Source organism: Echinops telfairi, unplaced genomic scaffold (genome assembly GCF_000313985.2).
Source record: "Echinops telfairi isolate 266 unplaced genomic scaffold, ASM31398v2 ScPeMD7_7458;HRSCAF=8496, whole genome shotgun sequence".
Classification (NCBI taxonomy): Eukaryota; Metazoa; Chordata; class Mammalia; order Afrosoricida; family Tenrecidae; genus Echinops; species Echinops telfairi.
The window spans coordinates 29,641,963-29,669,653 of record NW_022111358.1 but is presented as its reverse complement, the minus strand read 5'-3'; the positions used below and the strand labels follow the sequence as shown (position 1 = coordinate 29,669,653).

General features: G+C 55.0%; 2 protein-coding genes across 3 annotated transcripts in view; one reads left to right on the top strand and one right to left on the bottom strand.

Moving 5' to 3' along the window:
* RAB5C (RAB5C, member RAS oncogene family) overlaps positions 1-25,600 on the top strand; it is a 26,568-nt gene extending 968 nt beyond the window's left edge. Inside the window, exons 1-6 of one of the 2 annotated variants that reach the window (XM_045299822.1) lie at positions 17,903-18,030; positions 22,084-22,341; positions 23,450-23,601; positions 23,846-23,968; positions 24,842-24,935; positions 25,275-25,600. In XM_045299822.1, the coding sequence (XP_045155757.1) occupies positions 22,176-22,341; positions 23,450-23,601; positions 23,846-23,968; positions 24,842-24,935; positions 25,275-25,390 (651 nt within the window). In that variant the 5' untranslated portion in view covers positions 17,903-18,030; positions 22,084-22,175 and the 3' untranslated portion in view covers positions 25,391-25,600. Of the gene's footprint in view, positions 1-17,902; positions 18,031-22,083; positions 22,342-23,449; positions 23,602-23,845; positions 23,969-24,841; positions 24,936-25,274 lie in introns of those variants that run through there. The other variant, XM_004707173.2, reaches the window with a different exon arrangement.
* Positions 25,601-26,851: 1,251 nt separating this feature from the next.
* Positions 26,852-27,331, bottom strand: HSPB9 (heat shock protein family B (small) member 9). Its single transcript, XM_004707477.2, has one exon. It carries the CDS (start codon positions 27,329-27,331, stop codon positions 26,864-26,866), a length of 468 nt encoding a protein of 155 aa, XP_004707534.1. The 3' UTR covers positions 26,852-26,863.
* Between the last annotated feature and the right edge of the window lie 360 nt (positions 27,332-27,691).

The following is a 27,691-nucleotide window of genomic DNA, read 5'->3' as shown; positions in this document are numbered from 1 at the left end:
AGGGTCCTGGGCCATCTCTTATTTACCTTCGCACATACTAATTAACTCCCTCGAGATGAGCAACAGGTCTGCCCCACTTTGAGCCTACCTCCCAGGGTTCCTGTCTGGGTTTGGAAAACTGCAGCTGGCAGAGAAATGAGTCTAGAGCCCAGTGGCAGCTCTGGCTGCCTTGTGTGCTCATTTTTGTAGTGACTCATACTTTTTGCACATCGGCTAAAGGAAGCCCCAGATGCATCTGACAGTGCTGTCCCCCTAACCTTCCAGGAGACGACCTGGACTGACATGTGATCCTTGTCTGTTGCTTGGGACTTAGGTGTGCAAAAATGGCTGCTGTCTCCGACCAAGCCGGGAGGTTGTTTGTTATGTGGCCAAAGTATAGGCCAGAGACTACCGTAATGAGAAGCAGCAGTCTGACTCTCCCAGGCCGGTCTGACTCTTGCTATCTACAGTGGAGAAAGGGAGGGAAGTCTCTTCAGTCCTTGGCATTCCTGTAGTTCAGTGTCCTGGGCCAACTTCCCCATTCATGGATGCTACTTACAAGTGCCGTAGCTTGTGCTTTTCCCCCTTGAGGTTTTCTGGCTACTTCTGGACAGTCCATATTGCCTTAATTCTACGATCTTCCAAGCGAGACAGTTACTTCACAGGATGACAGAAAACACTTCGAGTTTGGGTCGACAGCTGGATCACAAGTTTTTATCTCTCTGGACTTCTGTGACCAACCTGATTTCTCTTATCAGCCTGTGCTGCAGGGGCTGAGCAGAGACCTGCCTGCATATCAGCTGTTGGGCTCTGGCCACACTCACCTACCTCCTTAGTGATGCGCTGCGGTTTGAGGGGTCCTTTGGGTGCCCTGGGAGGACGCTGGCCAGTCTTGGGGGGGACCCATTCCTTTCTCTTGGGTGTGCTTTCAAAGAAAGGAGCAAGGTGGTAGCGCTCCAGCGGGAAGGTAGCCTCGTGTGGCCTCCAGAGATTAGAGTCCAAGCAGAGTTGTGACACTGGCTGATGGAGCGAGGTGGGGCTTGGGGTGGGATAGGACCCCCTCCTTCTCTATGAGACTCTTCCTCGCCTCTCGAAATGATTTGGACTTTTCCTGGCTTTAGTCGTTGAAGAAAAAAAAAAAAGACCAAACCGGTCCCTGTTGTGCTGACTGACCCCCGGCAGCTCCACGTGTGTTGGGCAGAACTGTGCCCCCGCCCACCCCCGGGGCTCTCATTGGCTGATCTCCCTGCCTTTTCCCAAAGCACCTCTGGGTGGATTCCAACCATCAGCAAGCCTTTCCATTTGTAGCTGAATATCTTACTGTTTGTTCCATCGAAGCACCTTCCTTTACACCAAACCAAACTCACTGCTATCGAGTGGGTTCCAACTCACAGTGACCCTAGAGGACAAGGTAGAACTGCCCCTGTGGGTTTCTGAGACCAACTCTTTACAGGAGTAGAAAGCCTCGTTTTTCTCCCACGGAGTAGCTGGTGGTTTCGAACTGCTGACCTTTCAGTTAGCACCTTGACATTACAGAGGGGCAGTTACAGTGCCTTGATTTATAAATCCCTGTAATGTTATAAAGCTCTTGTTGCCCATGCTCCCCATGCATGGATCCTGTGAGCACAGTTGGGGCAGCCATAGCCTCACTTTTGAGAGAAGCCGCTGCTGGGGGAGCATCATCTCAACAGAAAAGTGGGAGAGCCAGAGTTTGGGACTTGAGGTTAGGGGGTAGCCCTGGACTCCCTGGACGCCAGGCCCCCCAGTCCAAGTGTGTGAAATGAATGATCACGCCTCACAGGCTGCAGGAGCCCTGTCCCTTCTCCTTCCTCAGCATGCTAACCTGCTCCCACTGTCTTCTCCCAAGCCCCACCCCGCCCTCTTACTTGACCCTGTTCCTTCTCAGCCTGTGGAGTCACAGCACTACAAGCCCGAGTCAGCGTTCTTCAGGGCCCAGGAGATTGCTGTAATCTGCATCCTACCACTTCCCTGTGAGCCTGGAGTCATGGTGGCTAGACTATGAGAGAAAGAGTGAGTTAGTGACCTACGGGGTAGGGGGCCAGCTGAGTTGCCTTCTCCCAGTCTCTGGCTCCCCCATGGCCTGAGCTGCCTGCCACTTGCAGGTGGGGAGAATGTGACTCCCCACCGGGAATCTCACAGCTACGTGGAAGTGGAGCAAGGTCAGATGTGTCCGTTCTTCTGCGCCACTAAGCCAGCCCTTCCCCAGCAGGTCCTCTCCCTCCACCCTCTGCACAGCAGGCAGAGGCCGGGGGGTGGGAGTCAGCCAGACCCCAGTGCGCAGCCCTCCCAGTGTATCAGTTTGATGACCTTGGGCTTAGGACTTGACCTCAATTTCTTCTCTTAAAACAGCAGATAAAATAGTAACAATTTATAAATTATCAAGGGTTCCGAAGGGAGGGAGGGTGGGGTAAAAACGAGCTGATACGAAGGGGTAGAAAGAAAATGTTTTGAAACTGATGGCAGCAAATGTACAAATGTGCTGACACGATGGATGGATGGATGGATGGATGGATGGATGGATGGATTGATGGATGGTGATAAGAGCTGTATGGGCCCCCAACAAAATGATTTTTAACAAAGGGCAGATAAATACGCTGCAGAATTACAAACAGAGTACATGAGCTGAACCGTTGCAGAGGCTCTGGTTGTGACTGGTGGCAGCCCCGCGTGTCTGCAGGAGAACTGCTCCATGCCCGTGTCGAAGCCACGCGTGATCTCGCAGACACAGGTCACCAGGTCTGTCTTCCGAGGCTCTGGGACGGGCACATCTGTGTTCAAGCTGCCCCAGTCTTAGTTGAGTGCTGGAGCTGCTCCCATCCTCTGAAGTTGGCCCTGGCTTCTGGTGGGGAGGGGGGAGTTTTGAAGATGCACCATGTGCGCCGAGGGACTGCCTTGCTGCCCAGGCGTAGCTTGAGGGTTTTGAGTGCTGCCTTTAGCTTGAGTGCGGCCTTTGGTGGAGAGTGGATCGAATTGACGGGAGTAGCTGTCAAAGGGCTGCCATTGGAATTTCCAGGAACGTGGTGACTTAAAACCACAGAGCTGGGTTCTCTTCCAGATCCAGGAGTCTGCAGGGCTGGCCTCTCGAGAACCAGAGGCGTTACGAGAGTATCCTTCCTGGCCTCTGCCTGGTTCCTGAGGTGCTGGCCCTGGCGTTCCCTGGCTGGAGACCAGCAGCTCTCAACCTGTGGGTTGGGACCCATTTGGGGGTTGAATGACCCTTTCACAGGGGTCGCCCGGTTCATAACAGTAGCAAACTTACAGTTATAAAGTAGCAACAAAAATAATTTGATGGTTGGGGGGGTCACACAACACTAGTAACTGTATGAAAGGGTCTCAGCCTGAGGTCGGTTGAGGACCACCTCTGTGGACAGTCTCTAATGGCTGCCTTGGTTGCTGCATGGTGACCACCCTACATTCTCTCTGGCTCTCTTCTTAAAAGGACACCAGACAATGAGTGTAGGGCCCACTCTAGCCCAGCATGAGCTCTTAAGATAAATTGCATCTGCAAAGGCCTGTCCGCCAAAGGATGTCACAGTCACAGGTGCCAAGGGTAGGCATGAATTTTGAACTGGCAACATTTGGGTTCGTAGTTGAACACTTAGCTGTTGGTACCACACAGGACGCCCATTAGTACAGCCCAGATACTCTGAAAGTAGCGGTTGCTGCTTGTGGGGACATGGCTCAACCCCGCATGGTGTTACAGTGTACCATCTCTCTTATGTATACAATGTATCCTGTATAATGGTAGCCCCAGGTGACAGACGAGAATGGCGGGGCTGTGGCTGTGCTCTGCGCTGCCCCCCAAGCCCCTGGGGTAGTCAGGCTGCTGGGCTGCCTGCTGTGGACTCCGTGCCACAGGCAAGTCCGCTCTGCTCAGTTCCAAATAGCTTCCTGTTGAAAGCAGACCTGGGTTTATTCCAGGATGGAACACAGAAGTTTGCAGGAATTTAGGTTAAAACCAGAAGTTTAGAAGACAGTGTTTTGGCGTCACAGGCTACTTGGGGTTCAGTTCACAGGTTGCTGGGCTCTTGCATTTCCTCTCTCCTGAGCTGTTCATGAATGAGGACATCCCCCAAATCCAGTTAATGGCAGAAGTCCTCTGTCATACCTGGGGGGGGGGGGTTCTTCAGAGAAGCTCCCCCTGTTGCTTGTATACAAGCATGTTGTCGTTAGGTACCATCAAGCGCTTTCCAACCCAGAGCGAGTCTGTGCACAAAAGAATGAGACACTGTGCCATCCTCACAAGTGTTGTCCCTCTACTTTACCAAGCTTGACATCCTTCTCCAGGGACTGGTCTCTCCTGACAACATGTCTAAAGTCTGTGAGAACAAAGTCTTGCCAGCCTTGCAAGGAGCGCTCTGACTGTACTTCTTCTAAGACAGACTTGTTGGCCTGTTCAGTGGTCCATGATACTTTCAGTATTCTTCACCAGCACCACAATTCAAACACATCGTCTCTTTGGTCTTCCCTACTCAGTGTCCAACTTTCACCTGCATGTGATGCCATTGGGAATGCCTCGGCTTTGTCAGACACTCCTTGGTCCTCAAAGTAACACCCCTGCTTTTCAGCACTCAATGCAAGAATGTTGTCCACCACCACCGAGTGGATTCTGACTCACGGCCACCCTAAAGGGCAGGGTGGAAGTGCCCCTGTGACTTTCTGAGACTCTTAACTCTTTACGGGAGTAGAGAGCCTTACCTTTCTGTCCAATATGGGGAATTGTTCTACAGATGAGCCTGGCCTACTGTGTGCCAGGCCCCATCCTGTGCCCTTAGCATGGATAGGTTGGTGGAATCCTCAGCCTCATTCCAGGGCCGGCACAGGGTGGGGGGCAGAATTGCAAGTCTGTGTTCTTATCACTGTGCCCTGTCCTTGACTTGTTCCTGGTACAAGGCTGCCTCCTGGACAGGCCTGGAGGGCTCCCCACCTCTGCCTGCCTGCCTGGAAACCGCACTTGGCTCCAAGCTCCAAGGGAGCAGCACTTCCTCTTTGAAGCCTGCCTTACCCTCAGGCAGGTGGAGGGCTTGTCACCTCCCTGGGCTCTCTTGCATGATGGCTTCTGACTCCGTGCCCTTGGTCGTGTCCTGGTTGTATCTTTATGTCCACGGCCTAGCTTGGTCTCCAGCGGGAGAGCCCGCCACCCCCCACCCCACTGAGGCTCTTCTAGAAAAGGGCAGCCCCTCAAGCAAGCCATTGTGACAAAGGCCTGCTCACTTTAACCCAGACCCCCAGACTCACACGGCTTGGATGCGGTGAGCCCAGGTTCTAAACTTGCAACCTTCCAATCCCAAGACTTGAGCCGTTTCTTCACTTCATCCTCCAGAAACTTGCTCGGGGGCAGGTAGGAGAGCAGATGAGTAGATGGATGAGTAGAATGCTACCGGAGAGTCCTGCACCAACTGTCTGGTAGCGCCCCGGTGACCCAGGATCTAAGCTCTCAGTAGCTAGCGGGAAAGTGAGTGCTGGGAGCCCACCAGCCCTTCAACCGGAGAAAAGAGCTGGCGATCTGCTCCATCAAGATTTCGGCACAGGGAGCTGTACGTCAGCCCTGTTGCAGAGGATCTCTGGGAGTCAGCACCAGCCTGATGGCACCCGGCAGCAGCAAACAGTTCTCCATACCTTTCTTACCAGGGAAGGCTTTTCTTGGAAGAGGTGGGCCTGGCTGGGTCACCCCTAGGCCTGTTACCCAGCTTCTACAGTATGTGTGTCTGGAGCAGGAGCAGGACACACCAGTTGGACCGAGGGAGCTCTGATCCCAGTTCTGTTCTCAGCAAGGACCCACGGAAGTGAGGGAGCTCTGTCCAGGGGTCCAAGTAACACCCTGCACAGCCTCCTTCTTGAATGAGGGTAGTTGGAGAGAGTGATGCCAGTGGCTGTCCAACCTGGTGAGCAGTGGGGGCACCCCTTGCCTGTGGACCTGCAGCTAATGCCTCTGACTTACAGGGCCCAGGGTGCTGGGTAGTGGCCTCTCCTCGCCTGGAGGCTGGTCTGTGTTCTCTGGCTGGTCTGCGCGCTTAGACTCTCACCCACCTTTGCCCTGCAGGCACTTGCCCCACGTAAGGTGAACTGGTGTTTTGAATATGGGTTATGGTTACTAGAGTTCTTAGATCTCATTTGGTCATGAATTGAACCACTGTCGCTTTTTTGTTTTGTTTTTAAATAAACTTTTTGTTTTAGACTGGTTTTCAATTTACAGAACAATTGCAAAGTCAGTACAGAGCCTTCCCATAAGCCCTGTCCTGTACGCAGTTTCCAGTTTTCCCGTACATGGATGAACTGGCGTGGGTGTGGTGTGATTAGCTAAAGTCTCTGCTTGGTTCACATTTCCCTCGTTTTTGCCTAATGTCCCTTTTTGGTTCCAGGGCCCCATCAGGGCCCCCCACATGCCTTCCAATGTCTCTTCAGCCACCTCTTGGCTGTGAGTCTCCCTTGCTCTTGATGGCCTTGCCTTAGTTGAGGAGCGCTGGGTGGGCATTTTTGTGAGAACAAATCCGCATCGGGCTTGCCCTGTGATGGTTCTCACAGTGAAGCCAGGTTCATGCTCAGGACCAGTGCCACGGGGTGGAATGCCTTCTCACCACCTCGGAGCAGGGGCCCAGCCACCTGCACAACTTCCTGCTGCCGATGTGGTCTTGGTCACTGGCTGGGGTGGTGTCCCTTGGTTTCTCCACTGTCCGTGCTGCTCTGGAAGGCAGCCCCTCCACAGAGCCCACCCTTAAGGAGTGGGGAATTAAGCTTTGCCTCCTTGAGGACCAAGTAATTACAAAAATGGTCTGCTCTTCTTCTGTGTGAGCCATCTCTTCTTCTGACCATTGGTGTATTTATTCAGTTATTTATATTTACAGCGACGGCACTGGTCACTGTGAAGGTGACCCGGGCGGTGACCCCATGTGTGTGGGTGGAGTTGTGCTCCATTGGCCTTTCAGGGGCTGAGTGTTTGTTCAGTCTTTGTTCCGAGAGACCAGTAGGTGGGCTTGAACCTTCAACCTTCCTGTTTGCCGCCAAGCACAAAACCGTTTGCACCACCCAAACACCCAGACCAACCAAACCCGTTACCGCGGAGCTGATTTTGACTTGTGGCACCCCCAGAGTAGCACTGCACTCATAAGGTTTCCATGGTTGTGGCCTTGCAGAAGCAGCTCGCCGAGGGCGGTTTCGAGCCCCCAACGTCCCGGTTAGCAGCCCAGCACTTTACCACCCAGGGGCTCCTGCATCAGCACCGACTCATGGATATTATTTTTACCCCGGGTTGTAATCCAATACTGCTTCCTTGCTCAAATTGACCCAGATCCCATCATCGGCTCCCTGTCTCTGGTGTCCTCGCATTGGCTTCTGTTGAACGGCCACTACCCGGCACTGCAGGCTCACCAGGTGTGTGTGCACCGGCGCCAGCTCTAGAATCAGCTGCTCTGGCAAGGTCACGCTGCCTTTTGAGCAAACATTTCCTCTCAGGGCTGTTGGTAGGGAGTTTTGTTTATTTTTTTTTCTTTTGTAACTGGAATTTTATTGGTTGTTTTGAGTTCAGTACAGAAACATTATGGACAGTTTGTACACAATTCTTAAGGTGCATACCAAAATCCTAAAATGGCATGTAGATAAAATTCTTTTCTAAATTCCAGTGACTTTCCAGCTTTAAATTGGAGGCAGCTTTATTTTAAAGAGATTATCAAAAAAAAAAAGAGGTTATCAAGTACCATTCTCTTTCCATGTGGATAAGCTGCTACGTCTTAGGTCCCACTAATTTGCAGTGTAATGTCACACACACACACAACACACTCAAATGCCCCACCTTCCGCTGCCCGTCAAAACATGATCAGGAAAACTGGACTGCCACCACCCAGGGGCGGCAGAAGGCACACCGTGCCAACAGGAAAGCCACGAGGGCAGAATGGGTTTCAGACACAATTCTATTTAAAAACAACAACATGGAAACAATTTTAAATGTCCAAGTCACACAAATGCGTGATGGGGACACCAAATTGCCATGAAGTATGTTTTGTATTAGGGATACAAACCCCTGCTTCCCCCCAATGGAATGTTATGTCGACACCCAAGACAGTCAAATCTTCCCACAATTCAACATCCCACTATTTTCTGGTTGTACCAAAAGATAAACAGCCAGTAAATGATTTCACTTTTGCAAAAGAACATTTACAATAAAAAAAAAATAGGATGGAAAAGAAAAACCAAAAAATAGGATGAAGTGGGATTTCCTCCTTAAAAATGTTTCTATAGCTACTAAGAAAAATTGCATTTACGAAACAGTTGATAAAAATATTCCTCTGGATTGTACAAGAAGGGAGATCACAGGGCCCACTGATAAGACCTGGTAGATAAACAGTCATCAGGCTTGGCTTTGTCTCCTGCTTCACCAGAGGCTGGACTCTGGTGGCTCCTCGCTCCGTGTTCCGCAGGTAAAGCTCTGGTTTCTGGTCAGCTCCTGCAGCCGGTTTCCCGTTGCTCCCTTCCCCTTTGACTTGAACTCTTTTTTTTTTTACTTGAACTTTTTTGTCGTAACATTCACCCTTTCCTGCCGCCTTTTTTGGCTTCATCTCCAGTTTTGCAGGCGTGGGTTTTGCTGACAGCCTCGCCCATCTCCTCTTGGGCTCCTCCTCCACCACCCCTTCCGCAGAGCTGGCCTGCCTTTGGGGCATCCTGGCTGTGTGAGGGTGCTTGCTGGGTGCCTGCAGAGCAAGGGGAACCAAGAGCTTTCTCGAAGCTGGGATGCCTGGCCACTGCCAACTCTGCCTGCCACCTGAGCTGCCAGGCCTCAGTTGGGGGCAGCGCAAATTGTTTCTTACCCTGCTGGCCGGTCCTAGTTACTGAGGACTGCCCCGGGCTGGGTGAGGAGGAGCAGGAGCTGGGAAGACCGCCCTGTGAGAACCAACCCTACTCCCTGAACTTGATCCCCACAGACAGTCGGCTTTGGCTTCTCTGCTCACTCATCGCTACGCGTCCCAGCCCTGCCCGGCGCCGTGCCCGAGCCCAGCAGTTCCCCGGCATGGCATTCACTTCGGAGCAGCTGGTCGGGTTGGAATGAGGAGCTCTGTGCCCATGATCATTTAGCTCCTGGGGCTAAATCCTTCTGCCAGACCGTCCTAGACACGGGGTCTTGTAAGAGCGCCCACGTGGTCTGGGCCAGGGCCCTTAGGAAAGAAAGGTGTGCCGCTTGCGGCTCCCTCCAGGCAGGCTCAGGGCCGCTGTCACTCTGTGCCATGACCCCGAGAGCCACTGACTAGCTTAAAACTGTCCGATGTACTCTCATCCCTGAAGACTTAACTCGAGCCCTGTGGGGAACACTAACTTGGGACCTTCTCTGGAGTTGGTTTGCAAATCCCTTGCCTCCTGACCATGGCCGTGTGTGTGGCCCCTTCGGTGGCTCTGTCAGAAGCACCCAGGCATGGGGGAGGCCGCGGGTGCCGCCCTAGTCGCCCAGCAGCTCTCTCAGCTGCCCAGGAGGCTCTGGTGATTAATGACGCCCAGTTCCAAATCGCTGGCGTTTTCAGCCTGGTTGTTAAAGGAACTCCAAATTCTTGGTCAGCTGCTCCCTCCCTGCCCCTCCCCCTCTGCAGCTGAGCTCCTTCTTCCCGTTCCTGAAAGGGGCTTTGAGATGGAAGGCTCTGGCTATGATCCCAGCATAGGCAGCCCTTGGAGGCAGTTCTGCTCTGTCTGACCTGTCAGGCTGTGAGGAGTCAGGTGGACGGGGCAGTCCGCCACAGCAATGATAGTGGCCCGCTGATGCAGGGCTGATGGCCAGGATGGTGATGGACTCGCTCCATCTGGTGGCTTCAGGAGCCTGTGGCCCCCAGAGATAGGAAAGTGCTGCTTGTTGGCAGGACCCGGCACACTGGTGGGAGGTGGTGCATCTGGGGCTCGGGTACAGTCAGCCAAGCCCATATTCTCACTGAATGAGGGGCCCCGAAGGATGGGCTCCCAGGTCTGGAGGTGAGGGGAATGTGTGGATGGTGTCTGATGTCTGATGCCCAGGCTGGGGAGTCTACTTCCTCCCGGGAACTTCCTGGTCCCCCCCTCCCGAGGCCCACCAGCCAGACCCTTTGTTAGGCATCTCCTCTCCCCACCACTAGCAAGTGACTTGTAAGTGGTGACTCCAGGGCTGGTGGAACTCAGAACTGTGTCTCCGCCCCTGAACACGGCCCGAGGAGACCCTGTGTGGGTTAATGGGATGCCGCCTTGAGCTAGGCTGTGGCTGTTAGGGGTCAGGCCAGCTGGGTAGATAGATGAGTCTGCATTCAAGCCAGACTGTGCCTGCATCACACGGTGAGTTGAACAGATATTTATTGAGTGCCTCCTGTATGTCAGGCAGGATATCGCGAGCTGTTACCACAGCGGGAACCCCTAAGCCAGCCTTGGTGGCCCCTGTCATGTGGCCCTCTTCCTCTGGGTCTCTCACTTCTTCATGCCCATCCCCAAGTTCCCCAGCCTTCGCCACCTCCAGCAGCCCTGTGAGCGTTAGGGGCTGGAAGGAGCAATGGGGTTCATTCATGAACACTGGTATAGACTCACATGGCCTGACTTCTTCACCTGTGACCGTTGTACATTTTGTCTAACCAAAAACCAGGGGGGAAGCCTGCTTATAATATTGCTGTGTGGTACCCAGGCTTCTTAGTGCAGCCATCGCCTCTCAGATCCTCCCTTAGCCGGGCAGCCCCTGGCAGCAGGACTCTAGTTGGCTGCTGTCTGATACCCAGTCCCCTCTCCCCCATCCCCCTTCCTCTCTGACTGAGCCCCTTGTTTAGGAGCTGAGGGCAGAAGTAAGAGGGCAGTAAGTTAATTTTGCGTGCTTGCGGTTTTCCTGGTGAATAGAGGGGGTGCTTCTGAGGGTTGTCCGCGCTTAGTCTGAGTGACGGGGTGAGCAGGTGCTGATGCTGACCCTGACTTCCCACAGAGGCTCCCAGCGTCCTTCTGGGCCCAGGCTGTCCCTGGGTGGCAGCTGTCTAGGTTGGTCCTCCTGGCTCCTGCATAGGCCCTCCGGGGGCAGAGAGGAGACGGGTCCTGCGTGGAGAGGTTCAGCACGAAATGTTCTAAGTCCTGATAACTTCATGAACAACACAAACGGAGTGTGGCCGTGAGGGCTGTGGATGGGCTGGCTCTCGCTCCATCTTCACAGGAAGGGCTGCGTCCTGGGACCGGGAAAGAATCTCTGCTCACTCCGTAGGCTCCCTGGTGGGGTGGTGGGCAGGTGAAGAGCTGCATATGGAGGTCTACCATCCCCTCCCGCCCCTCGCCAAAGGCTCTGTCACTGGCTGTGCGCATAGATTTGTGTTGGGGAAAGAGCCTGATTTCAAATTGCACTTTCGGGTGTGGCTTCTTGTCCAGCCCCCCTCAGTGAACACACCTTGCTCCCACCTTGCTGACGGAGGTGTGCTGAGGTGGAGGCCAGGTCCTCTTGGGACAAGAGTGTCAGGAGTGTCTGTCAAGTTCTAGTCCCCCTGGGACTAGCCTTATTTGGGGAAGCTGCAGGCAGTCCCTTCTGTCCTGTCCTCCTGTCTGTAGCCCCCCAGGTCCGTGGACACCCCGGGAAGACCACTCAGGCGGCTATGTCAGCAGGTTCCTGGAGGTGGCTTCCCATCACAGTCTTCCTCTCCGTGGGTGCAGTAAGAGAGGGAGCAGTTGGAAGCTTCGTCCTGGACTGAAGTCAGCGCTGACTTGGCTTCTCTCAGGGGCTGCAGAAACCGCTCTCAGATCCGGGAAGGCTTTCTTGGTGGTCTCGCCAGGGGGGCTCTGCCCTTCAGGGGGGCTCCTCCCTCGCTGTGTTACAACAGGTGCCTCCTGCGTGGGACGGGGGTGCAGGAGTGGCTGTGCTGAGGCCGCCTGAATCCAGCAGGGCCCTGGGTGCAGCCTCCCAACAAGTGTGCGCTTGCACCTCTTGCAGGCTTGCTGGGACTTGGGGTGGGTGGCACACCGGGCCTCCCCCCAGGAATGCTTTACTTCCCTCCCTCTTCCTGTGGCTGGAGCAATGCGGCACCTCCCTTGGCCACCCCCAAGCCTTGGTCTGACATACCCCAAGTCCCACCTGGACTGGTCGTCTGGTTTCCTGCGTTACTCTCTTCCTCTCTCCAAGTGCGATTCCAAAGTCCTGCTCACTCAGGAGGACCCCCACCCCCACTCCGATTCCACTCGACCACCACTGAACCCTGCCCCTGTCCCGTTAGGGAGCGCCACACCCTTATTTGACTTAAGTATTGGCTTCTCTTTTTGTTACCACGAAAGTTTTAAATGACCTAGCAATTCTTTAGCCCATGAAGTTCAGAGAATAAATGTGCCCGTTGTATGTAAGTGTATGAGGAAGTCTCACGGCACAATAGTTTAAGTGGTTTGGACTCCCGGACGCTTCGTGGGAGAAAGAGGCAATGCATCTGTAAGAGATTGGCAGCTAGGAGACCTGTGGGGCAGTTCTACACTGCCCTCATGGGGGCACTCAGTTGGAATCAGCTCCATGGCAGTGGATTGAATTTGGGTGCTGCAAGTATAGGCAGGGGTCCTGGGTCTCGCCCCTGATTTGTGTCTTGCATTTGGGTATCTTTGCTCTCTCTCGGTCCTCTTTGAATTCAGGCATCATCTTTTTTATTGTCTGGAATATTATTCTGAATTCTTCTTACCCAAGAGGAGGCAGGAACTTCTCTGTGTGCAGGAGAGCTAGGTTGAATGTATGGATTGTGATAAGAGATGTAAGAGCCCCCAATAAAAGTATTTTTTTAAAAAAGAAAGAAACTTCCTTGGCAATCGTTTAAAACCCTATTTTACTCAAGCTCTTGTAGAAATGGCAGCCGTTGGGAGGAGGAGTAAGTAATGAGAGTGAGTGCTCTTGCTGGCTCGTTAATGATGGCTGTCCTTTTTCCAGAGCTTACGTGGAGAGCAGCTATTTTGAGAATGATGAGAGTAACGAGTGTACAAATGTGCTTTATACAATTGGTGTATGTATGGATTTTGGTAAGAGTTGTATGAGCCCCCAATATAATGATTAAAAAAATAAATTGCATGTAACATGTAAAAAATAGACATGATTACTATCGTCAGTGGTAAAACACTGCCGTGCAAGGAATTTTGATCCGTGTGTAAGACATCTGATTTGGCTCTAATACATGAATCTTCCTGGGCTGGGTGAGTGGACACGAATGACAGAAGGTGTGCGGGCTGGGATGCGACAGCACTTTCAGCCCCACTCGTTTCCGAAGGCAGGACAGGCGCGGCCACAAAGAGGCAGAGGGCGCGCGCGGTCGGCACTCACTGGTATCTGCAGAGCAGCAGGTGTGAACTCGCCCAAAGTCCAACGACCACCAAGTCCTTAGCCTTGGGATAGTGGTGTCTACTTTTTCTCCCCTGGGGTATTCCAGCCTAGAGTTCAAGGAAGTCTTTCAGATCCTTAGTTTTGCTGTGAGGGAGGTCAAGGCAGAGTCCGATGGGATTTCGATTTGGGTCCTTCTAGTGTGGTCTATGAAGGGTTTGTGCATCTTGAAAGGACAAAGTTCAATGCATGCCCCAGTTGGTTTTAGGATGCCGCCCATGTCACCAGGGGCTTGCTGACAACTAGGTGAAAAGTATCCACTTAGGAACATAATGGCCAGTGTTCCAGAAATCCCTTTGGGGTTTCTGGAAGTTATGATAAAGGTTCTTCTGAATGGTGGGGTACCCCATCTTACCCACCACTAGAAGTGTAACTGCTTTCTCTGACTACGGATATGTTCCCCACTCTTGATCTGATTGCCCAAGAAGGTCCACTAATTACTCTTGTTGGGTGGACCATTGACTGTAATACAGTTACCATCAATAGAATTACATTTAGCTCCATGGGGATGGTCTATGATGTACTATAAAAAAGTAATAAAGATGTCTCCAAAAGTGAACCAGGGACATGTAGAAACCATAGTTTTTGTTCTTTGATTCCCGATACCTCATCCCTTCGACACCTCGTGATCACACAGGCTGGTGTGCTTCTTCCATGTGGGCTTTGTTGCTTCTGAGCTAAACGGCCACTTGTTTACCTTCAAGACCGTAGATGCTATAACTTTTGATAGCTGGGCACCATCAGCTTTCTTCTCCACATTTGCTTGTGCACCCGTCTGTCTAGTAATCATGTCATTTGACCTTCACAACCACTCTGTGGGATTTGGGTGGCGGAGGCTCAGAAGCTGAGCACAGGCAGTGTGTGGCGGCCAAGGCCGCCGCTGGTCCCCGTGCAGCCAGGCTTCCGTCAGACCCAGCTCAGCCTCCCCGCCTCTGCCAGCTGCCGGTGCCCGGGAGGGTGTGTGCACACCCCTTACTGGCTCGTGGTCTGTGTGGCTGCTTTCTGGTTCTGCTTCGCCAGGGGGAGACCTGCTCGGAGGCTACCTACCGCTTCCTCGCCAGTGATGGTTGTCTTCCCCCTGGAGGAGAAGAGCCTCACTGAGCTCAGGCGTGTCTCTGACCTCTCTCACGCGAGCCTGCGAAACCTTCCCAGAGTCAGTCTGGCTCCTTTGGGCTGTTTCTTATCTCCCTGCTGGGCCTTTCATCCAAGTGACTTCTCCTCCTGGGTTGTCCGTGTTTGGCTCTCTTTAAACTGACGACTCGCTTCTACGGTCTTCCTTGTCTTCTCTTCCCCAGCCCTTGTGGAGCCGAATCCGCAGGAAAGGCCCCTCCCTCTTCAGAGTAAACCAGCTGAAGACTCAGAGTTACTGGTTGGAGCCACCTCTGGGGACCCTGGGTTCCCCGCCCATGGTGGACACCCTTGAGTGAGCCAGTCTCCTCCCAGCTGCCTGGTGACCAGAGCCCGGTTGGCTTCCCTAATCAGCTCACGCTCCAGGCCGTGCTGGAGCGCACTGCTGGAGGAAGTCTCTGAGGCAAACAGGAAACACGTGCAACACCCCTCAGCTGGAATGACTCAGTGCCAGGAGAAGAAAGCGCTGAACTGGGTGGCTTCGTGGATTAGAGACGAGAAAGGTGGCCGGAGGCGGTGGCGCCCGGAGAGATGGGTTCCAGCAGCATCTGCTGCTTTGGAGTAGGCTTTGATCGGGCCGCCCCCCATCCACGTGTCCTACCAGAGGACGCCCCCAAAGATGTGTGCTTGTGCACACGGTGGTCGGGCATGAGCATGGCCGGCCTGCTTTTACGGAGCCCGGAGGCGGCCCTGCATTCACTGGCTTCTACACTGGCTGGCTCTGCTCGTCCCCTGCTCACTTGCCTGCTGCCTCTTTCTATTCTTCCCTCTTCCCTCTCTGGGCTGCTGCTCCTACGCGCTTCAATCCAGCAGTTTAGCGCCCTTGGGAGGACCGACCGGCTTTGAAAACGTTGGTTTTTGGAAGCAGAGAAAACCCCAGCGCAAGGACAAACAGTTTCTGCGTTTTCTTTTTATTCCTCTCTCGCTCTTGGCCCAGAGCCGGCTGGTCATGTACCCGTGAGGCCTACCCCCGCGGCCAGTGTTTGCGGAGCTTGACCTCCTTCCTGTGCGCTGTGGGAAAGGGCACCCAGTGCGGGCTCCTTCCAAGGCCAGGCATTCCCTCTGCACGTGTGTAGAAGACGTGTGTGGCCGGCGCCGCTCTGGCTGGCGTGGGGAGTCGGGGAGCCTGACATGGGGTCTGAAGCTCCTCCACTGCACTCCGGAATGGTCCTGAGGAAGTCCGGGCTACTCACCTCTGTTCCCTGGTATTGGAGAAACCACTTTTACGCTGAGTGTTTGTCTTAAATCTTGGCCCAATCCCACGCAGCCACTGGGTGGGCTCCACACACCGACCTTGCGACCTTGCCGTTAGCAGCCGAGCCCTTCACTACTCCGTCTGGCTCTGCTGCTGCTGCTGGTGTCCGTGGACAGCTGCTCCCCCTCCCCCCAGGGAGATGCCTGGCCCGGGGATCAGTGTGTGAACTCCCCTCGACCGCCTGCCAGGGGTGCTTCCTCGGTTGCCTGGGCCTGGCTTCCACCTGCCTTTAGCAACCCCATGTCTCCATACCCCTTCGTGGAAAACCCCGTTTCCTCAATGCCCCCCTGTCTGAGGAGGTTTGACAGTCCTCATGTGATCACTAACCGATGCCAGGCAAGCCACGGGGCAACAGACCATGAAAACTGCTGTGTGTGTGCATGCTCAGGTGTTCTGGATCAGAGTCCAGGCAGCATGTGTCACCCCTGCTTGTGCCTGGTGGAGCCTGTCACATTTCATTGGGGAAACTGGTCTGTCCATCAATAGCCTTAGAGAAAGTATTAGAAATACGAACGCCAACACCGGTGTTCACCATGATGTGTGCGAGACATGCGGTAAACACACCGCCTACCTGGAACCCCACATTACTGATGGAAACCCAGAGCTCAGGGCCTCGAGTTGAACCCGGCGGTGGCAGGAGAGAGCTGGGGCCTGTGCTCATACCATTGGTGCCAGCTGCTCCAGTCCTGGCCGGGCTTCACTGGCCGCCGAGAGGTTTGAGACAAACACAGACACCTGACCCCACTGCAGACCCACTGGGGTGGTCTCTGGCAGCCCCGTGGTTGTGATAGGCAGACGGGGCTGAGAACCATTGCATCCATGATTGCCTTTCCTCTTGGTTGTTAAAAGGTGAGATGCTGTTTGGCGGGTTGGCAAGCCTGGAAACAAGACTTAGATGCCGTTGCCATGGGTCAAATCATGCCCCCCCCCCCCAATAAATGTCAGCTTGGCTAGATGTGATTGCCCTCCGTGTTGTGGTTTGTTGTCAGTCCTAACATCTGCTTCTGGGTAGTGAGGGGAATTAGGTTATGTGAAAGATCAGGTTAGGCTACATTGACTGGGTTGTGCTGAAGGAGACAGGGCCTATTAACAACTTGTGATATGCAGGTGATGCAACCTCGCTTGGTAAAAGCCAAGAGGACTTTGAAGCACTTGCTGATGAAGATCAAAGACGGCATACAGCCTTCAGTGTGGATTGCAACTCAGTGTAGAGAAAACCGAAATCCTCATGCCTGGACCAGTAGAGAGCATCACAGAAGTGGACAGCCTTGATGCTGTCCCGAATTTCATTTTGACTTGGATCCACAACTCTATGGAGCCTGCAGTCAAGAAATTAAAGCGCCTGTTTATTGCCCTGGGGAAGTCTGCTTCATACGACCTCTTAAAAGTGTTAAAGAGCGAAGATGATGATTTGAGGACAAAGGTGCCTTTGACCCAGGCCCTGCTATCTTCCTCCGCGTCATATCCATGTGAAGTTAGATAATGAATCAGGAAGGCCAGAGAAGAATTAAAGTGTCTGATTTATGATGGTTAGGGAAGGATATTGAAAGTACCGTGGACTGTATGAAGGACAGACATCTGTCTGGCTGGGAGGAATACTCCAGAATATACTGCTTAGGAATGAGGAAGAAGACTTTGTGTCCTGTACTTTGGACACAGTGTTAGGAGAGGCCAGCAGGAGACAGGCGTCACATAGTAAGTAGGTCAGCAGAAAGTCCACCCTCCGTGACGTGGGTTGACCACATCTGGCTGCAGCAACAGATTCAAGCATGACAAACGTGGTTGGGGTGGTGCAGGACTGGGCAGTGTTTGGTCCTATTAGACCCGGGCTGCCATCAGTTAGGGTCCTCAGTGGCAGCTGACCCTCGCAGACTGCCTTGGTGGAATCAGATGTGAAGAGCAATGTGAGTAGGCTGTGAGGAAATAGGGAGAGCGGGTAACCTTGGAGAAGGTGCAGGTGGTGAGAGGCAACAGCAGAGAAAGGAGGGGCCGGGACCAGACCCGCGGGAAACTGCTCCGAGCTGACCCATGGAGTGAGAGAACTGAGTGCCTTCAGACAGGAGGCTTCCTGGCAGAGTAGGGCATTTGCCAGTGGAGCCAGACCCATGGCATAAGAGAGTTGAGCACCTTTGGGCCAAGACTTAGTGGCAGAGTGGAGTCCTCCAGCCGCGCATTGGTCGAGCTAAAGAACTCTATGATGTTTCCCTGAACAGGGCTCAAGGAAGAAGCCCCAAAGGGCCACGAGACCAAGGACCTCGGAAGCAGAAACGGGAGAGACAAGGGCAGGGAGCAGAGCTGCCTTAGTCTGGGGCGTGACCGGCATCACTTCTACCTTCAAAGGGTAAAGTGAGGGATGGGCGTGAGCGGAGAGGATGGACCTGACGACCACTAAGGAGGAGAGCCGGGGTGGGCTGTGTGTCGGACACAGGACCTCTGCACTAAGCCTCCTAGAGCTGGGGGGAAATGATGCCAAGACACATGGAGATGTCCCCAGGGTGCTGGGTCCTCCATGTCCAGAGTAGACAAAGACCTGCCCCCAGAGTCCCTTAGAGCAGCCTCTGAATTTGGACTTCAGCCTCCTACACCGTGAGCCCTGGTGACAGAGTGGGTGACAAGTTGGGATGCTGTCCATAGATATAAAACCACCAGCTGTTCCCCTGGAGGAAGACAGCTTTCTGCTCCAGTAAAGATGCACAGCCCCAGAAACCCGCAAGGGCAGGTCCACCCTCTTCTGCAGGGTCACTCTGAGTCAGTCAACGGTGAGAAGTAAGTTTGTGTTTGTGAAAGCCCCCACTTGGATATTGCTGTTGCAGCCGCAACAAGTTACTGAGACAGCGTGCTGCCCTCCTTCCTCTGGACTCGCAGTGCTGACAGCCCTCGCCCTGCTCCCCTCATTCCTCCTCCTCTTGTGCCTGGACCCCGCCCTCTGCCCACCTGAGGTGCTGGGTAGTGACCAACATGATCACCCTCCTTGGGCTTCTTGCTCTCCCTGGCCTGTCCTGGTGGGCAGCTCCTCCACCGCTGGGAGCACACACACCATCTCGGTGCCTGTCAGTCAGCCATTCCTTTCCACTGGGCAGCTCGATCCCACTCCACCCTCAGGCCGGTTCCACACTGTTCTTCCACAGCAGGGAGCACAGAGATGAGGCAGAAATGGAGGGTGAGCCTGCAGGCAGCCCCAGATGGCAGCTGGACACTGGGTGGCATTGCACACCTGAGCCAGATTTCTCTGAGAAACCAGGAGTGGTTTGTAAGCTCAGAGGAGATCATGGAAAACCCCCAAGAAACAGTGCCTTCAAGTGGATTCCAACTCTCAGTGACCCTATAGGACAGGGTAGAACTGCCCCTGTGGGTTTCTGTGACAGTAACTCTTTACCTAGCTGTCTTTAGATGATTTCCTTCAGAATTCATTCGCTCTTTGAGTTCCTGGTCTGTGCAAGGCGCTGTGCAGAAGGCCTCTCGGAAGAGCAGGCACGCGGCACCGGCCTGGCTGGTGGGCGTGTGCTTCTGCGCACTTCTCTGAGGAAGCCCCATGAGCTGGCAAGTCTTTCAAAATGGAATTTCTTGTTCCCAATTGATGAGATACACACACACACACTTCCTGATGCTTTCTGGGGCAGAGGTGTCCCCCATGTCAAGTCCCCCTCCCCTTGGTGCTGCCCAGAAAGGAAATGCCTGTTCTTAAGAGTGGATCATTCTTCCTGAGGCCGAGTTTTAAACAAGTTGCTGGGAGAACTTGGATGGGAAAAAAGGATTTCAGGTTGAACAAAGGGCTGGCCTCGCGTGAGCACAGCCCCTTGCTTCCCACAAACATCCTCTGTTGTTGGCAGCGCCGTCCCTCGGCTCTGGCTCTGGGAGATGGCCTCCCCTCTCCCTTCATCAGAGGACAGGGTAGGCCTCCCCCGGAATCGGAATCGGGTTCAGCAGCCCCCCTGGGTGTGTGAGGGGTGTGTGGTGTGGTGTGGTGTGTAGAGGAAAACTACTCCGTAGGGCTTTCAGAGCAGTGACCTGATGGACAGACCACCGAGTGTGTCGTCTGAGGTGCCTCCTGATGGGTTGGGACTATCAGTGTTCTAGTGTACTTGTGTGTGCCACTCTGAGGGTCCCTGTGCATAAGGACAGCTAGTAAAACCTTATCTTTCCAACCCAGCTTCAAACTCTACACATAATTTAGGACCTAAGACCTGAAGTCACAACTCACTTGTAAAATACTCTGTATGTAAGTTTGAAAAAGAAACCATTCTATGTAAGTACCGTACCTTTTGGGAGAAAATTATGGTTTGGGGTTTTCATTTGATTCTTTTTTTTTTTTTTAATCATGTTATTAGGGGCTCATACAACTCTTATCACTATCCATACGTACATCAATGTGTAAAGCACATTTGTACATTCATTGCCTTCATCATTCTCAAAACATTTGCTCTCCACTTAAGCCTCTGGCATCAGGTCCTCTTCCCCCCCCCTCCCTCATGAACCCCTGATAATTTATAAATTATTATTTTGTCATATCTTGTCTGTCTGACGTCTCCCCTCACCCACTTTTCTGTTGTCCGTCTCCTAGGGAGGAGGTCACATGTAGATTCTTGTAATTGGTTCCCCCTTTCCAACCCACCCTTCATACAACTCTTATCACAATCCATACGTACATCAATTGTGTAAAGCACATTTGTACATTCATTGCCCTCATCATTCGCAAAACATTTGCTCTCCACCTAAGCCCCTGGCACCAGCTCCTCATTTTTCCCCTCCCTCCCCGCTCCCCCTCTCTCATGAACCCTTGATAATTTATAAATTATTATTTTGTCATATCTTGCCCTGTCCAACATCTCCCTTCACCCACTTTTCTGTTGTCTGTCCCCCAGGGAGGAGGTCACATGTAGATCCTTGTAATCGGTTCCCCCTTTCCAACCCACCCTCCCTCTGCCCTCCCAGTATCGCCACTCTCACCACTGGTCCTGAAGGGATCATCCGCCCTGGATTCCCTGTGTTTCCAGTTCCCATCTGTACAGTGTACATCCTCTGGTCTACCAGACTTGCAAGGTAGAGCTGGGATCATGATAGGGGCGGGGGGAGGATCATTTGATTCTGCTGGTGTGTGTAGACAGAGGCAGCCAGGCCTCCCACCGCCCACATAGGACTCACCCTAGATGACACTCCTCCAGCCGTGTGACCGTTCACACCCTCCCTGAGTGTTGTCATGCTACAGCCCATGGACGGGCCTTCATAACGTTTGTAGAAAAATGGACTGTGAAGGCCATGGCATTTTCCCACAGACTTTTGAAGTCCCCTGGCTCATTCGTGCCCTGGGAGAAGTGTGCCCGGTCTCCCAGGTCGCTGTGGTCCATTTCATGGACGTGTGTCCCTCCGTCTTCAAAGAGCACAGTGCTCAGTGCTGGTCGTCTGTGCGGTGTAAGCTGAGCTACTACTGATTGGTTCAAACACTTGAGGTGTGAAGATGATCTCGGGGGCTGGAGCCCACTAGCATTTGGAGGTCTGTTCTGCATCCTCCCCCTCCCCGCTTTGAGAAGGGTTGGTGAAAGTCACCAGCAGCTTCCTTGCAAATGTTTGCATCTGTCTGCTCACTGGCTGAGTGACTGAGCTGTCAGCCCTAAACACCAGCTGTCAGTGGGGCACGGCTTACCCTGCCCCCTTCCCCTGGTTCTTTCTCTGTCTCAGCCCCTGCCTGGGCCAAGAGAGAATGGAACTGAGGTCTCTATTTAAAAGGGAAAGTTGGCAGCCTTGTGGATGCCCAGCAGAGCTCTGGCTTCGCTGGGTGTTTGTTTTTGTGTGTGTTGTGTTTTTTAATGTGCGCAAGAGACTTGTGGCCCATCAAAAAAGGGAGCTGGGGGAAGCAGCTCAGGCTGAGAGAGCACCGGGGGAAAGAAAGCTGCCTCTCCCTCAGTGCTGCCAGGCACGTGGTCCAGAGAGGAGGCCCGCCTGCCCCTGCCCCGCAGTCCCTCTGAGGATGCGGGAGGAGAAAGTGGCACTTTGGATTTGGTTCTTTTGCATGTCGAGAGCCTGGGCCCCAAGTGTCATCTCCCCCGCTCCCTCACCTCCTGGCTCCCCAGCCAGTCTGGCTCTGCTGGAGGCCAGCTATGAGCTGAGCTAACCTCATCAGGGGCTCCTCTCCTGTGGGGGGCGGGTGGGGTGTTAGTTGTGGAGGGGACCCAGGAACTACATGCCTGGAGTTGGGGGACCACTCTCAACTTGGCCGCTCCGGTGGCTTCGGAGCACAGCAGTGCTCAGCAGTCCAGTCCGAGGGCCCCTCCTAACTCCTGATTGGGGTGGGGGTGGTGGGAGGGGGCAGCCAGGCCCAGCGAGTGGACGGGGCGAGGTTTCCTGTGCAGTGGGGGGGGGGGGCACTCACCCTGCACTTCTCCTTTCTCTCTTGCAGTTGGAGACCCCCTCCCCACTAAGTGCCTCTTAGTATAGCACTGGCCCCCCGCACCCCCCACACTCTCTGGTACCAGGACCTCGGGACGGGCCATGGCGGGTCGGGGAGGTGCCGCACGACCCAACGGACCAGCCTCTGGGAACAAGATCTGCCAGTTTAAGCTGGTCCTGCTGGGGGAGTCAGCCGTGGGCAAATCCAGCCTGGTCCTCCGCTTTGTCAAGGGCCAGTTCCATGAGTACCAGGAGAGCACCATTGGAGGTGAGTGGCAGGGGGGGGCGCGGTGGAGGGAGCCTCCAGGAGGCCCAAGAAGTGGGGCTGGGAAGGGAGCCAGCAGGTCCTGCAGGAGACTGGCAAGGAGCGCTGCTGGCGAGAGTGAGTGGGGACTTGGCCTCTGCCTGGATGACTCCTGTGGGCTCACCTCTGGGAAGGTAGAAGCCGGGTCTGGATGCCAGGGGCTCTTGTGCCTGTTGCTGGCCCGGCCTCTCCCTGCCTCCAGATGGGGACATGGCCTGGGGACTCCGCACTGGGCAGGAGGCCGGTGGTCTGAAGTAGACCTTCGCCCTTCTTTGATTGCCCCATGCTAGGTGTGCAGGACTGTGCCTCTGGACTCCGCCGCTCCCCTTGGGGCCAGTACAGTCCTGGAGGGGCCGGGGCCAGCCTTGGTCTTGAGTCACCCTCTCTCCCCTCTCGGCTGGCCGGAGGTTTCCAGGCAGCGGAAACAAAAGTGGCGGGGTCAGCAGTCTTCCTGCTGCCTCCTCAGCACCGGGTCGGGGTCGGGTCGGCCAGAGAAGGGAAGTGAGGAGGAGCTGGCCCTTGGGGAGAGGGAGGGGGGTTGACCTTGGCCCTCGGCTGGGATCGGGTTAAGGGGGCTCCCGTGGGCCTACTCCAGTCCTGGGGTCCTCCAGTGAGGCGTTTGCACACATGCCCCACATTCTTCCACCGCTTCAGGCAGAGATGAGGTCCCTGTGTTCAGGCCATAGCATGGCCTTGCAGGAATGGCTGGGGTCAGGGCTGTGGGCGGGGAGGTGGCCGGCAGGTGGGAGGGAAGCAATGGTACAGTGTGGACCTCCGACTGCCCCAGCACGGCTGAGTGAGCATGTCCTCCAGAACCCAAGGTCAGCAGCCCGCTGTGCTGGGCACAGCAGGCACTGGACAAGATGGGGGTGGAGGGCCTCCCCCGCCTGAGCTAGGAGGCTGGCTCCCAGGCTGTTCTTGCCACAGTGCAGCAAGCCTCCTCCTCACCCTGGCTGGTCTGGGGAGCCTGTACACCCCTACTCCTGAGACACTCGGGGCTTCCCTGGGTGCCTTTGTGCAGGGGTGGCCTGCTGGCCCCAGGCCTGTCCTGAACCCAGCTTCTCCCCTCCAGCGGCCTTCCTTACACAGACCGTCTGCTTGGACGACACAACAGTCAAGTTTGAGATCTGGGACACAGCTGGACAGGAGCGGTATCACAGCCTGGCTCCCATGTACTATCGGGGGGCCCAGGCTGCCATCGTGGTCTATGACATCACCAACACAGTAAAGACCTTTCCTTACTGCTTTCCCTGTTGTTCCCCTTCTTGGAGATCCCCCTTCAGACCTTTAACCTGTTCCCTGGCTGGGGTATGGGCAGGCTGCCTCTGTATGTTGGGGGCCTCTCGGCAGAACCTTTGAGGTATTGGCTGTTTCCACCTCGTGGCTGCAGCGACTCAGGGTTCTGTAGAGCATGACCCTGGGCAGAACGCCCCTCGATCCCCCTGACGTGCGCACCCTTTCTCCCCAGGATACCTTTGCACGAGCCAAGAACTGGGTGAAGGAGTTACAGAGGCAGGCCAGCCCCAACATCGTCATCGCACTCGCAGGCAACAAGGCAGACCTGGCCAGCAAGAGAGCCGTGGAATTCCAGGTAGGGAGAGGAACGACCAGGGGGCGTCCACCAGCCCCACTGCTCAGCCTCGGGCTGGGAAAGGAGGCAGCATCTTCACCTTCTGTTCCCGTGGCAGCTTACCTGTACCACCTTGTGCTATCTCTTTCAGGGTAGGGGCTACATGTGTATTATACTGTGAAGTATACCGTTTCTTCATTTAATTAATTGACTTTTTCATTAAACCGATTGAAGTAATACAGAAGGGTCGGAAGAATGAAATTGAAGGTTCTTCTAACCTTCAGACAGAACCCAGACCTCCACCTCTACCCCCACCCCACCTACCATTCCGTTGTGTTTCCAGAAAGGAGAGAGAGATAGAGGTGGTGTTGTGTATCATCTTCATTAACTCATCTGTGTGCACTGACTAGCGAGGTTTCATGGTGCACTGGGCTGGGGGAAGGTGTCCAGGGCACATCCGTTTTCCATCGAGCAGACCATACATATTTGGTGGCGTGTCAACGATTTAGTCCCCGAGAGGTGATTTTTGCCTCCTCCTGACCCAGGGAGACTTCAGGGTGGTTTGTAATAGCGGCGGGCTAGAAGCATCCACACAGCGGGACTGACTTTGATCCAGATGGGCCGGTGTCTTGGCAGAAGCTTTCCTGACCTAGTCATTTCAGGAGGGTGGGGCTAAAAACTCTGCGAGTGAGACACCTGCTGGTGGCTGAGCTGAGAGGGGCTCGCCTAGCCAGCGCTGGGCTGTGGAGCAGATGTCTCAAGAGGACACGGGGCAGAGAAGTCCGCAGCCTGGTGGCCCTGTGGCTGTCCAGCCTGTCTTCTCTGTTGTGTATAAGACCCTGTGACCAGACGGCTGCTGACGCGTCCCTCCCCTCTCACCTCCATCTGAACCAGGAAGCACAAGCGTATGCCGACGACAACAGCTTGCTGTTCATGGAGACCTCAGCAAAGACCGCAATGAACGTGAACGAAATTTTCATGGCCATAGGTAAGCTGCTGCCAGCCCTGATGGTCCAGGGCCACCGTAGTTTGTAGGTCTGTGGCATCTCCTCTCGACTCCCGGTGTAGACCGCTCACCCCAGACCGTACTGATGCCCGAGCCAGTGGTCCCGCACTTCTTTGCCACTGTAGCGTGCTGTCACCCCCACCTGCTTCCTAGGCCTTTTGTAGCACCTTGGCTCTGCCAGGTGGGCAGGTTTTTAAACTACTTCTTGCCTGTGCTGAAGAACAACCTTCCCAATTCTGAATGGTGTTGGGAGGGAGGGAGGGAGGGAGGATTAGGGCTCCCTCAAATGTGGGTTTTGTTTTCTCCTCTTGTCCCAAACAGCCAAGAAGCTCCCCAAGAACGAGCCCCAGAATGCCTCTGGGGCCCCAGGCCGGAACCGAGGGGTAGACCTCCAGGAAAACAGCCCAGCCAGCAGGAGCCAGTGCTGCAGCAACTGAGCCCCCCTTGCCTGCCCACTGCCCCACCTCCTCCGCCTCAAGGACCGACTGGAATCCACTCTAACCAATCACACTTAACGACCGGGCCACCGCTGGGGGGCAGGGGGAGGGGGTCCACCATGATTTCTCCATATAATTTTGATCATAGGCCGGAGTGAGTTATGCCATCTGCACCTTTCTGTACAAATACTAATTCAATTTTAAGTCTTAGTTACTTTTTTAATATATATGATCTTCTGCTCTTCCCGCTCCCTTCTGTACTACCCCTACTGACCTAGACGGGTAGTGGCCACATGTTCCTGGGCTGCCACCCCCTCCCCCTCTCCCTTCCTCACAGATGGGGGTCAGAGGCCTGAATGGTTACCCTCCTTCCCGCTGCCAGAGCATCCACATCCTGACCTGGCTTAGAGCGGGCTTCAAGTGAGGCAGGGGTGGAGGGGGAGTGGGCAGTCCCTGGCGGCCAGGGAGGGAAGGAGGGCGAGGCTTTCTACAGTAGGCCGGCATCACCCTCCCTGCCCCCACCCCAGAAGAGACGCGGCAACATACTAGTTACTTACCACACACGTGCTTGTGACAGCCTCAAACCCACTGCCCACCCACTCCCTCGGCCACCCTGACCTCTGGCTCTGAGCCTTGTTTTGACCAAATCATGATGAGTATTTGGGGGTGGGTGGGTAAGGGGGGGCGTGGGGGAGGGATGGAACCAACTTTTTCTGTATTTTGTATTGAATGTTTTCTTCAACATGTAACCAATCAGTATCTTGTCAATATAGTCAGCCAACGGACCTCGCTCTTGCCATCCTCGTCCTTCTCGGGCAGGTTCCGTCACACCGTGCCCTCTCTGGCTCTCATAAACACAGTCGCTCAATCGCATTCAGGCATAGGCCCCTTTCCCCCAGTGCCAGGGGATGCTGGTGGTCAGGGTAACCAGGGAAAGAGGCCCTTACTGTGAGCCACTCGTGGGGGTAGGGGTGCGGGTGGACCAGGGGCGGAGTCTCCCTGAGTTTGAACTGAAGGCTCTCGCTGGCCTCGTCCTCCTCCAGATTACAGAGGGCTGGTGGGCCGGCTGTTTGGAGATGGATGGCTTCTGGGACACCACAAGTGACCAGGGGCGGTTGGTCTGGATCAGGCTCACATGGGACTCAGTCCTCTGAAGGACTCGCACAGCTCCTAGGCCAGGGCTGGACCGGGCTCTCCTCACCACCTCTCTGTGGGCACCGACCCCAGCCCCCCACCCCACGGTGGGGTCTCAAGCCTGGTGAAGCGTAGGCCCCAGCTCTCTGCTGCCCAGGGAAATGGCCTCCGTAGGGCAACTCCAGCCCCCGGGGCCACAGAGGTCTCCATTCTGGGTGGACCCCAAACTTGAGGTGCCTGCCTGCCTCCCTCTCGTGCGGCACCTCCACCACAGGCCCCGCCCCCCAGAAAAGACCAGGGACCCGCAGACTGCTGCTGCACACCGAGGTATTTACTGGCTCAGGCTAGGTTGTAACTCTGAGAACTGCGGCCTCTCAGCCTGGGGGAAGGCCCGGTGCCCAGGGAAGGCAGCAGCCGGCAGGGGCTGCGCACGCACAGCTGGCCGGAGGGCGTCAGGCAGCAGGTCATGGAGGCCGGGTCCAGGTCGTGCGGGAGCTGCATTTGCTTGTGTACTTTGCGCGCCATGCGGAATCCGCCGCCATTCGGGCCACAGCTCTCCAGGTGCTGCTGGCCGGTCACCACCAGGCACCCGCCATCCACACGCACCTCCAGCTCCTCGGGGCTGAAGCCCTGGGCATCCACCTTCAGTTGGAAGCCGCCTTCTGCGTGGTCATCGTCCGCAGCGGCTGGTTCATCTCTGAGCAGCCGCACCGGCAGCCTGGCCACCCGGTTTTGTTGGTCGAGACACAAGCTGGGATGCTGGAGGGCCTCCACCTGTTGGGAGAGGCCGCTCTCAACCCGCTGCATCGGTGTGAGCAACTGCTGCCCTGGCGCGCGCCCCAACAAAAGGCTCGCCAGCGCGTGCGCACGCGCGCACGCGCGCAGTGGGGCGCGGAGAGGGGGCCTTCACCTCTGACCACAGGACCCTCCAATCACACCCTGTGTGATTGGTTCCGCCCTGCCAAACTTAGTCCCGCCCAGCTCAATAGGAGGGGGCTGCGGTGTTATAGGTCAGCTAAGCTTGCCCTATCCCCAGGGTCAGGGTGTCAGCTGTCTGGGCACTCCTGCCCTTATTTGGGGTCTTACCCCTTTCTAGGACCAAGGGCAAGGAAGGCCCGAGGTTGTGGCAGAACTGGACAGACTGTAAGAGCCCCACCTTGCGCCTCA

Coding starts and splice junctions, on each gene's coding strand:
- HSPB9 (XM_004707477.2), bottom strand. CDS start 27,331: ATGCAGCGGGTTGAGAGCGGCCTCTCCCAACAGGTGGAGGCCCTCCAG.